This window comes from Oncorhynchus keta, chromosome 18 (assembly GCF_023373465.1).
Source record: "Oncorhynchus keta strain PuntledgeMale-10-30-2019 chromosome 18, Oket_V2, whole genome shotgun sequence".
Lineage (NCBI taxonomy): Eukaryota > Metazoa > Chordata > Actinopteri > Salmoniformes > Salmonidae > Oncorhynchus > Oncorhynchus keta.
The window spans coordinates 44,740,448-44,753,060 of NC_068438.1; the positions used below are offsets into that span (position 1 = coordinate 44,740,448).

Sequence of the window (12,613 nt, forward strand, 5' to 3'; positions counted from 1 at the left end):
TTCTGGATTCCATTAGAATGACATCACAGAGAAAGGGACAAGGTCTTGTTCTTTCTGGATTCCATTAGGACATCACAGAGAAAGGGTTTTTCCACCATTGAATCTTCAAATACTGTTCTTATTCCATTAGAAATGACATCACAAAAGAAAAGGGACAGGGTCTTGTTCTTTCTTGTTAGATTCTACATTAGAATGACATCACAGAGAAAGGGACAGAAATTTTGTTCTTTCTGGATTCCATTTGGAGAATGACATCACAGAGAAAGGGACATTCAGGGTTTTGTTCTTTCTGGAAGGTGAACCTTCCATCTAGAATGACATCACAGAGAAAGGGACCAGGGTTTTTTGTTCTTTCTAGTGTTCCATTAGAATGACATCACAGAGACTCAAGGGACAGGGTTTTGTTCTTTCTGGATTCCATTAGAATGACATCACAGAGAAAGGGACAGGGTTTGTTCTCTGGATTCCAAAATAAATAGGACATCACAGGGACATTCAAACTGAAAGGGAATGACGCCATTCAGAACACACAGCTGGGATGGGTTATACACTCTATCAGCAGGACAGAACAGCAGCCTCTGGATTCCATTAAACAATGACATCACAGAGAAAGGGACAGGGTTTTGTTCTTTCTGCACTAAGGCACTCCACTTGAGCTGTATTCTGCCATAAGCAAACAGGAAAACGTTCAACCAATGGCGGTGCTCCTAGCGGCCGGGGACTTTATTACAGGAAACTTAAATCTGTTTTATTAAATCTCTATCAGCGTGTTAAATGTGCAACCAGAGGGGAAAAATTCTAGACCAGCTTACTCCACACAGAGAAGCATTCAAAGCTCTCCCTCGTCCTCTATTTGGCAAAATCTGACCAAAACTCTATCCTCCTGATTCCTGCTTACAAGCAAAAATGAAAGCAGGAAGCAACAGTGACTCGGTCTTTAAAAAGTGGTCAGATGCTAATGCTAATGCAGATGCTAAACTTAAACTACAGGACAGTTTTGCTAGCACAGACTGGAATATGTTCTGGGATTTTTCTGATGGCATTGAGGAGTACACCACATCAGTCACTGGTTTGTCCCCACAGTGACTGTATGTATATACCCAACCAGAAGCCATGGATTACAGGCAACATTCGCACTGTGCTAAAGGGTAGAGCTGCTGCTTTCAGGAGCGGGACTCTGTCCTGAAGCTATAAGAAGTCCCGCTATGCCCTCAGACGAACAATCAAACTTGAGTGGGTTGAGTCACTGATGTGATCTTCCTGTCTTGGTTGGCGCCCCCTTGGGTTGTGCCGTGGTGGAGATCTTTGTGGGCTATACTCGGCCTTGTCTCGGGATGGTAAGTTGGTGGTTTGAGATATCCTCTAGTGGTGTGGGGGCTGTGCTTTGGCAAAGTGGGTGGGGTTATATCCTTCCTGTTTGGCCCTGTCCGGGGGTGTCATCGGATGGGGCCACAGTGTCTCCCTGACCCCTCCTGTCTCAGCCTCCAGTATTTATGCTGCAGTAGTTTATGTGTCGGGGCTAGGGTCAGTTTGTTATATCTGGAGTACTTCTCCTGTCCTATCCGGTGTCCTGTGTGAACTTAAATATGCTCTCTCTATTTCTCTCTTTCTTTCTCTCTCTCGGAGGACCTGAGCCCTAGGACCATGCCTCAGGACTACCTGACATGATGACTCCTTGCTGTCCCCAGTCCACCTGGCCGTGCTGCTGCTCAGTTTCAACTGTTCTGCCTGTGATTATTATTATTTGACCATGCTGGTCATTTTATGAAGATTTGAACACCTTGGCCATGTTCTGTTATAATCTCCACCGGCACAGCCAGAAGAGGACTGGCCACCCCCCATATCCTGGTTCCTCTCTAGATTTCTTCCTAGGTTTTGGCCTTTCTAGGGAGTTTTTCCTAGCCACCGTGCTTCTACACCTGCATTGCTTGCTGTTTAGGGTTTAGGCTGGGTTTCTGTACAGCACTGTGAGATATCAGCTGATGTACGAAGGGCTATATACATTGATTTGATTTGATTTGATCAAACAGGCAAAGTGTCAATAGAGTACTAAGATCGAATCGTACAACACCAGCTCCGACACTTGTCGGATGTGGATTGGGCTTGCAAACTATTACAGACTACAAAGGGAAGCACAACCGAGAGCTGCCCAGTGACACGAGATTATCAGACTAGCTAAATAGCTTCTATGCTCGCTTCGAGGCAAGTAAAACTGAAACATGCATGAGGCATCAGCTGTTCCGGATGACTGTGTGATCACGCTCTCCACAGCCAATGTGAGTAAGACCTTTAAACAGTTCAACATTCACAAGGATGCTGGGAAAGACGGATTACCAGGATGTGTACTCCGAGCATGCGCTGACCAACTGGCAAGTGTCTTCAGTGACATTTTCAACCTCTCGCTGTCTGAGTCTGTAATACAAACATGTTTCAAAAGACCCCCATAGTCCCTGTGCCCAAGATCACTAAGGTAACCTGCCTAAATGACTACCGACCCGTAGCACTCACGTCTGTAGCCGTGAAATGCTTTGAAAGGCTGGTCATGGCTCACATAAACACCATTATCCCAGAAGTCCTAGACCCACTCCAATTTGCATACCGCACCAACAGTTCCACAGATGATGCAATCTCTATTGCACTCCACACTGCCCTTTCCCACCTGGACAAAAGGAACACCTATGTGAGAATGCTATTCATTGACTTCAGCTCAGTGTTCAACACCATAGTGCCTGAAAGCTCATCACCAAGCTAAGGACCCTGGGACACCTCCCTCTGCAACTGGATCCTGGAATTCCTGACAGGCCGCCCCAGGTGGTAAGGGTAGGTACCAACACATCCGCCACGCTGATCCTCAACACGGGGGGCCCCTCGGGGGTGCATGCTCAGTCACCTCTTGTACTCCCTGTTCACTCATGACTGCACGGCCAGGCACGACTCCAACACCATCATTAAATCAAAATCAAATCAAATCAAAATCAAATTAAGTTTGCTTATGACGCAACAGTGGTAGGCCTGATCACAGACAACAATGAGAGCCTATAGGGAGGAGTTCAGAGACCTGGCCGGGTGGTGCAAGGACAACAACCTCTCCCTCAACGTGATCAAGACAAAAGGATATGATTGTGGAATACAGGAAAAGGAGGACTGAGCACGCCCCAATTCTCATCGATGGGGCAGATTGAGAGCTTCAAGTTCCTTGGTGTCCACATCACCAACAAACTAACATGGTCCAAGCACACCAAGACAGTCGTGAAGAGGGCATGACAAAGCCTATTCCCCCACAGGAGACAGAAAAGGAGACTGAAAAGATTTGCCAATGGTCCTCAGATCCTCAAAGGTCTTACAGCTGCACCATCGAGAGCATCCTGATTGGTTGCATCACTGCCTGTTATGGCAACTGCTCGGCCTCCGACAGCAAGGTACTCCAGAGGGTAGTGCGTACGGCCCAGTACATCACTGGGGCCAAGCTTCCTGCCATCCAGGACCTCTATACCAGGCAGTGTCAGAGGAAGGTCTAAAAATTGCCAAAGACTCCAGCCACCCTCGTCACAGACTGTTCTCTCTGCTACTGCACATCAAGCGGTACTGGAGCACCAAGTCTAGTTCCAGAGGCTTCTAAACACCTTCTACCACCAAGCCGTAAGACTTGAACAGTTAATCAAATGGCTACTCAGATTATTTGCATTGCTTGTCTACGCCAGTTACCTCGACACCGGTGCCCCCACACGTTGACTCTGTTCAGGTACTCCCGGTATAAAGCCCCGCTATTGTTATTTACTGCTGCCTCTTTAATTATTTGTTATTCTTCTCTTTCTTTTGGGGGGGGTACTTAAAACTGCATTGTTGGTTAAGGACTTGTAAGTAAGCATTTCACTGTAACGTCTGCACCTGTTGTATTCGGCACATAACATTTGATTTGAAAGTTTAGTTTGTGTCTTCCACATTTGGTTTTGTACACCAGCTTCAAACAACTGAACACGCAATATTTTTGATTATGCAAAATATATTTCACAGCAGTTTAGATGGTACAATGATTCTTTACACAATACTTGCTTGTTTTGTCACAAAAACTGGAATCAGGTGAAAATGTCAGAGCGATTTCTGCATAGTGCACCTTTACCTATCCTTTAACTATTTTACTAGTTAGTGGTCTTATGGCTTAGGGTTAGAAGCTGTTCAGGGTCATATTGGTTCCAGACTTGGTGCAGAGAGAAGAGCCTAAGACATGGGTGGCTGGAGTTATTTGTATGGCCTTTTAAGGGCATTGTGGATATCCCGCCCCTGTGTCCCAGCATTGGGCCAGTAACTGGGCTATACCCCAGCCTCCACCTGTCTGGGTTCGGTGTTTCTTCCTTCAAGGGATTTGATATATACAGAAGTCCAGAGAGGACATACAGAATAAAAACAGAATTCCCTCGTTATGTCGAGATCACGACTTATATATCTCGTGATCACGACATAACAAAGTACACTTTGTAAATAAGAGTGGCCGTATTGATGATAGATGGACAGTATGACTCAGGCGGCAGAGCCCAGTGGATCAGCACATGTTTTTATAGATTGCTACACTAAGGGATGGTACATTTCATGCTAACATCATGCTTTCATTTGTGTTTGGAGCTCATTTTTAGTTTCTAAGTTAGAATTCTAGCAAGCTAAATGTGTCTTACCTTGAGCTAAAAGCTTGTTGGGGGAGATAATCCCTCGTGGGGTATTTAAGCTCTGAACGATGCCTGACCGGCAGCTCTGTTTCCCAGGCTGTGTGCCACACCAAGACCACCAATCGCATGCAAGCAAACATAGCGAACTTAGTTTTGTGAGCGAGCAAGATGTCTATGCTGGTTGTTAGCTTGCATGCCTGATATGTGCATAATTGTAAGGGACACTTCATGTTTTATGGATAATATTTACAGTGTAGGTGAGCTCCATTCCTGACAGGCTGATCAGATTCAATTTCCGAGCTTGAACAGATTCAATAGCAGCCTCAGAGGGTGATGAATCAGGATTCTGCTCTTTCATAGACAAAGCACCTTGCAGGCAGATTAGCAGTCAGTGCATTATGTACGTGATCAACAGTGGGAGTGCTCTATTCCTGGCAGTCTAATCTGATTTAATAGCAGCCTCAGAGGCTGATGGATCGGGATGCTGCCTTGTAGGCTGTCTGCAAGGAGCTTTACCTACGAAACAGCCTACAAGGCAGAATCCAGATTTATCAGCCCGAGGCTACTATTGACTCTACTCAGCTTGAATAGAGCTCGCCCCCTCTGGATGATATGCATCAGCCTATAAAGTGCTGACAGCTAGTCTGCCTGCAAGGAGCTTAACCTACAAAAACAGCCTACAAGGCAGACAGCTAGTCTGCTGATTTATCAGCCCAAAAAATTGGCTACTATTAAATCTGTTTAGAATTAATGTATTTGTGTGTGAACTCAGCTTGCCAGGAATAGAGCTCGCCCCTCTGGATGATATGCATCAGCCTATAAAGTTGACAGCAGAGTTATGAAACTAATGTTTTAGAGATTTGTGTGGTGAACTGATATCATTAATTGTCCCAGTGACAATTCAAATAGAAAATCCCCATGGTCCGTGTCATGGTGAGACTTGCCCTCTCGTAGAACTGAAATAATTGGATTATGAAACTTGCATCCAATCCAGCTGATCAGAATAACAACGCGAAACAAATAAACGTTGTTGTAGAAAAATAGATTTAGCAGGCACTTAGAATTAAATGTGGAGTGGAGCTTCATTCAGTTGCGTTGACATCAAGCGCCTTGTGTACCTTCAAAATTATTCAGCAATCATAATGTGAGAATCCTCATTTCTCTCAATAAAGTTAGATAAAATAAAGAAGAAAATACTATCTGCTGCAACTGTGTGAAAACCTGATAAAAGTTGTGCACGGTAAGTGTATAAATAGGTGAAATGATTTTGCTGTGATTTGAAAGTACAGGGATTTATATTTGTAAAAACCATAACCACTAGAACCATACAGCAATTGACAATCAATTCACATTTAGAGTATTTGCAGTGGTGTAAAAAGTACTCAATTGTCATACATTTTCTACTCACCAAATGGCACCATTCTTATTTACAGATAGCCAGGGGCACACTCCAACACAATTTACAAATGAAGCATGTGTGTTTAGTGAGTCCTCCAGATCAGAGGCAGTAGGGATGACCAGGGATGTTCTCTTGGTAAGTGAGTCCACCAGATCAGAGGCAGTAGGGATGACCAGGGATGTTCTCTGTTTAGTGAGTCCTCCAGATCAGAGGCAGTAGGGATGACCAGGGATGTTCTCTTGGTAAGTGAGTCCACCAGATCAGAGGCAGTAGGGATGACCAGGGATGTTCTCTGTTTAGTGAGTCCACCAGATCCAGAGGTAGTAGGGATGACCAGGATGTTCAGAGGCTGTAGGCTGAGGACCAGGGATGTTCTCTTGGTGAGTCCACCAGATCAGAGGCAGTAGGGATGACCATGGATGTTCTCTTGGTGAGTCCACCACATCAGAGGCAGTAGGGATGACCAGGGATGTTATCTTAATAAGTGTGTGAATTAGACCATGTTCCTGTCCTACTAAGCATTCAAAATGTAACTTTTGTACTTTCAGGTGTCAGGGAAATGTATGGAGTAAAAAGTACATTATTTTCTTTAGGAGTGCAGTGAAGTAAAACTAAAAGTTGTCAAAAGTATAAAATAGTAAAGTACTGATACATTCTAAGTATTTGTTTTGGGTATTTTTACACCACTGAGTATTTGGCTGTTTCAGCTTCCAGATTCAATTTACTTTAAGACAAAAGGTCCTCTGACTATGGAGTAACATTAGGCTCCTCTAGTCCATTATTGGGCTAGGCCAGGGGTGCTCAAGTACTATTTCAGAAGGTCCAATCACTCAATCTCCTAGGTGGCAAAGGTCCAGATGGATATTGTAATTTATCGGCGTATTAACCAACCCCTCCCCGTAACCCACGCGACCCCAAACTGTTAACACACCCTCTTTTGGTTAGTTTAGGCGTCTCATGAGAGTTAGATAAAGTATCGGGCAATACTGACCTCTACTGCATGACTAATATAGTTGTAGAAAGATTCCAAGAAGGACTTTAACGTGTCAGTCTCTCAGTGGAACAAAGAGGAATCGTAACATAAATAATACTTATCAACATGAATCGTTGTTCACACGCCAATGTGCAATAGACAGACTAAAACATTTCAGCCAACTGAACACTATACGATTTTACAATCTTATCAGTACCTAACAATAGTATACAAGTTCCTCTCATGTGACAGTCAAGCAAAGTCAGACTGAAAATATATTTTATTGACAAAATCAAATAAAAGGATTTCTATTTAACATTAAATTCCACAGCTCCTGTCACTAAAACAAACGTACATTAAAACCAGGAAAAGTTGCCAATCCATTTAGACTGATATTTAAAGACAGATTTTTACAACATTTTACAGTTTTGCAGGCCTATGTTATAGTATCATGGAAAGACCTACAGCCTGAATATTTAGTAAAAGAAACCAATCAATTATATTTAAAAATAAGAAAAAATAAAATGACTAAAAATAATAGAAAAGGTGTTGTGTGGCTGAGGGTGGCTTTGTGGCACAGAACCAATCCAGTGTGAAAGTAACTTCCCCTTTACTGTCCAATCATGTCCATGTGTACTGAATGGGTCTCAAGCCAATCTCATCAAATTCACAAAAACGCATTTAAGATTATTTAAAATGTAAAATAAATGTGGTTGTGGATGAATATACTTCTACCAGATGCATTTTATTTAGTTTTTGCCCATTAAAAAAAAGACAAAAGTTGAAAACCTACAAGGGCGAGGGAGTACAGTGGTCTTCTTGAATTCTTCCTGGTTACCATCTTCCTGGTTACCATCATAGCGTATTCCCATGCTGCGTGGGTACGAATGCTGGCACCTAGCCCTACTGTGTCTACCCTTCATTTCAAATCACTTAGTCAGCCCCCCCAATCTCTCATGGTAATTCAATACTGATGACTTGGTCAGCCCCCCCAATCTCTCATGGTAATTCAATACTGATGACTTGGTCAGCCCCCAATCTCTCATGGTAATTCAATACTGATGACTTGGTCAGCCCCCAATCTCTCATGGTAATTCAATACTGATGACTTGGTCAGTGGTGTTTCTCTCATTTCTCTTGTCTCTTGATCGAGCTGCTGAACACAGAAATAAACCATGAGGAATGAATGGTATGGACCCAGGTAACAGATATGAAGTAGTCGTCTAGTGTTTAAGAGCGTTGGGCCCAAAACAAATCCATGAGCCAATTTGATGAAAAATATGTCGATGTCACTTTGAGCAAGACACTTAACACTAATTGCTCCTGTAAGTCGCCGGATAAGAGCGTCTGCTAAATGACTCAAATATCAATAATCCGTTCAACATAGTAACTACTACACGTGGCGTAGTTAAGTTTTAGACAATAATTAAAGCAGCCTGAGATGGAGTTTCTGTGGGTACAGGGGATACCTCTGTACGCTGTGGGTACAGGGGATACCCCTCGCTGTGGGCACCCCTGTACGCTGTGGGGGATACCCTCTGTACGCTGTGGGTACCCCTGTGTGGGTACAGGGGGGTACCCCTGCACGTGGGGTACAGGGATACCCCCTGTACGCTGTGGGTACAGGGGATACCTCTGTACGCTGTGGGTACAGGGATACCCCTGTACGCTGTGGGTACAGGGGATACCTCTGTACGCTGTGGGTACAGGATACCTCTGTACGCCTGTGGGTACAGGGGATACCTCTGTACGCTGTGGGTACAGGGATACCTCTGTACCTGTGGGTACAGGGGATACCTCTGCTGTGGGTACAGGGATACCTCTGTACGCTGTGGGTACAGGGGATACCTCTGTGCGCTGTGGGTACAGGGATACCTCAGATGGATGGAGGGGGACAGATGGAGCGTGAGGGATGGACTACCTCTTGTACGGGTGGTGTACAGGATACCTCTGTACGCTGTGGGTACAGGGATTTTCACCTCTCACAGACATCCAGCTCCCATGTGATTCTCCCTGGTACAGGGGATACCATCCTTCACGCTGACTGGGCTGCAGGGATACCTCCTGTACGCTGTGGGTACAGGGATACCTCTGTACTGGTTAGGGGGACTTACCTTTAGCCTTACAGCATTTCACCACCAGTGCAATGGTCACCAGCAGGAAGATAGAAACCACCAGTAAACTACACAGCAGAATGAGCAAAGAGATGGACCACACTGGGTCTGGAGCTGGAGATGGAGAGAGAGAGAGAGACATGGATGGATGGAGGAGAGAGAGAGACAGATGGAGCGTGAGAGGATGGAGAGCGAGAGATGGAGAGTGAGAGATGGAGATTGAGGAAGAGATGGAGAGGAATTGAGATCTACTGGTCATACAAACTGACACATTGTGTATACAGACAGACACACACACCCCTTAGAAATAACATAAACACTGAAAGGTGCATTTATTTTTCACCTCTCACAGACATCCAGCTCCCATGTGATTCTCCCTGGTCTAGTTGTTTACACCGGTACCATCCTTCATCTGACTGTGTTGCTGCAGGGATGGTCATCTCTCCTGTTAGCTCAGTCTTAGTGAGGTAGCCATTGTCCATCCATTTATGAAACTCGGCACTGAGGTTTGATGGGGACTCCTGATATCTGCAGCGTAGAGTCACAGAATCTCCCCCAGTCACAGGAAGGGCAGGGCTTTCCAGGGCCCACCCTCTGTACAGCACCAATCACAGTACAGTACAGTTACAGTCTATCAGACTGAAGAAACAACTCGTCATCATATCATTGGTGGATGCTGGGTTATAATTCATCTTATTAAAGGGTTAGACTTACTAAGGGTCACTGTGATGTTGACGGCATTACTGTACTCTCCCGACTCAGACTCGCACCAGTACACGCCAGTGTCTGACCAGACATCTGTAGTTGTGAAGATGCATGTGGATCCTGTCACTGATCCCCAGTCAGTAGGACACTCCAATACTTTGGGTTCTTCCCATCGTAAGTACCTCTTCACTCTCCATCTATTAGAGTCCCCCTGCACAGCACAGCCCAGCGAGACAGACTCATTGTAAAAAAACTGAACTCTGTTGGGACTGACAGTCAGAGAGGCTGAAGGAGACTGACCTGAAACACACAAAATACAGAGAGAGAAAGAACAGAGAGAGAGAGAGAGAGAGAAGAGAAAAAGAGAGAGAGAACAGAGAGAAAAAAGAAAGAGAGAGAGAAAGAGAGACAGAGAGAAAGAGAGAGAGAAAGAAAGAGAGATGAGACTGAGGTCAGGGTGCAGACTGTGACACAGAGAAAGAGTGACTCACCTTCTACCCAGAGAAACTGGAGATCACTGAAGTGTGTGTAATAGACTGGGTCTCCTCTCTCAGCTCTACACACATATCTCTCTCTGTGACTCAGACCAACCAGGCTGAGAGAGTAGGAGCCTCCAGCCCTCCGTCACTGTCCGGAAGCAGCTCTGGAAAGAAGTCCTTGTCTGGATAAGAGGGGAACCCTTCCCTGTAGGGTACAGCCTTGTACCAGGAGAACCTCCAGCCTGTGTACGAATCTCCAACCTCACAGTTCAGCGTTACTGAGTCTCCAGCATTCGCCCACCATGAAGGAGACATGGTCAGGTGAGGAGAAACCATCCCTGAAGTGGAGGGGAGATTATTTGTACCTCAGTGATCTGTTTTCACAGTTTTTTATTTATTATTTTAAACTTGAATAGTCACCAAACATTCATATTGAAGTCACTTTATGAAGCCATTCTCATGTTCTGACACTACATCTAATATTACCTCACCACTTCTCGCTCTCAACAACGCAGACATACACACTCACATGACACGGTTAGTGTGATGTCGTCACTGATGCTGGACCTCTGGGAGTTACTCCTCCGTACTCCCATACAGCTGTAGACACCATTATGAGACGGTTCAACAGGACCGAGACTGTATTCATTCTGACTAGAGGAGGAAACGAGGCCGTTGAGATCTCTGTACCACCGGTACTCCCAGTCAGTGACTCCGTCGTCCTGTATGTCACACCGGAGAGTGACGGTCTCTCCTTGGTATATCCCCGTCGGTGTCCGTTTAGGCTGCAGAGTTAAAACAGCTCTGGGCGGCTCTGGACAAACAGAGAAAATAAGCATCAATGAAACACAAACAAACTTTACAACACACAAACCAGTTATTATCATTAATCAAACCATAAATACTAACTGAACACATTGAGTAACTACATGTGAGCTCACTAATGCACTTAAATGTTATTTATACTCAATTGTTTAACTGATCATGTTATAGTCAGTCTTCAATGTATTCTGATAAATACAATTCAATAGTATTTTAGATGTATTTTTAGTGACCAAATGTCTTTGTGTCTTCATGAGAGGGAGAAAAAACTATGTCTAGAAGTAAATAGGAAATGCTACTGGTGTGCGTCTTCATGTGGTCTACTGGTGTGCGTCTTCATGTTGTCTACTGGTGTGAGTCTTCATGTAGTCTTCATGTTGTCTACTGGTGTGCGTCTTCATGTTGTCTAATGGTGTGCGTCTTCATGTTGTCTACTGGTGTGCGTCTTCATGTTGTCTACTGGTGTGCGTCTTCATGTTGTCTAATGGTGTGCGTCTTCATGTTGTCTAATGGTGTGCGTCTTCATGTTGTCTACTGGTGTGAGTCTTCATGTTGTCTAATGGTGTGCGTCTTCATGTTGTCTACTGGTGTGGAGAGAAGAATGTCTCACCTTGGCTTTGTTCATAGCAGGTGAGCACTCAGCACTAAAACACACACAGAGAGAGAGAGTGAGAGAGAAACCCATCACGTCACACCATCACATAACACCCTAACCGCAGCAATTAAAGGGCAATCCGGGTTTGAAAAACATCAAAAATGTTTTAATTAACAACTCGGGGATGGAGAAATGTAACACCTCAAATTCATAGATAAAGCCATGGCTGGGGACTGACCATCAGGCTATAGCTGCATGGGACTGACCATCAGGCTATAGCTGCAGGGACTGACCATCAGGCTATAGCTGCAGTGACTGACCATCAGGCTATAGCTGCAGGGACTGACCATCAGGCTATAGCTGCAGGGACTGACCATCATGCTATAGCTGGGGACTGACCATCAGGCTATAGCTGAAGGGACTGACCATCAGGCTAAGCTGCAGGGACTGACCATCAGGCTATGCTGCAGGGACTGACCATCAGGCTATAGCTGCAGGGACTGACCATCAGGCTATAGCTGCAGGGACTGACCATCATGGCTATAGCTGCTGGGACTGACCATCAGGCTATAGCTGCAGGGACTGACCATCATGGCTACTGCAGGGACTGACCATCAGGCTATAGCTGCAGGGACTGACCATCAGGCTATAGCTGCAGGGACTGACCATCCATGAGATCAAATGATCTGAGTCTTCATCTGACTAATCTGGTGTGAGTCTTCATGTCGTCTCAAACAAAACACGGTGGAGTCTCAGCGTTACTCTGGTGTGAGTCTTTTGACAACATATCAAGAATACTTCAAGGGCAGCTTGTTTTCCCCATCTTCGTAACTTGGTGTGAGTCTAACTTTTTTCCCCAATAATT

The 12,613-nt window shown here is 44.9% G+C and overlaps 1 protein-coding gene across 12 annotated transcripts in view; it reads right to left on the bottom strand.

Annotated features, from left to right (window-relative positions):
- Positions 1–7,974: 7,974 nt before the first annotated feature.
- Positions 7,975–12,613, bottom strand: part of LOC118379313 (uncharacterized) — a 75,616-nt gene continuing 70,977 nt past the window's right edge. Inside the window, exons 7-9 of one of the 12 annotated variants that reach the window (XM_052468505.1) lie at positions 9,148–9,261; positions 8,108–8,186; positions 7,975–8,022 (exon numbers count right to left, since the gene is read on the bottom strand). In XM_052468505.1, coding sequence (XP_052324465.1) covers positions 8,119–8,186; positions 9,148–9,261 — 182 coding nt within the window. In that variant the 3' untranslated portion in view covers positions 7,975–8,022; positions 8,108–8,118. Of the gene's footprint in view, positions 8,068–8,107; positions 8,190–9,147; positions 9,262–12,613 lie in introns of all 12 variants that reach the window. The other 11 variants (XM_052468498.1, XM_052468506.1, XM_052468497.1 and 8 more) reach the window with 11 other exon arrangements.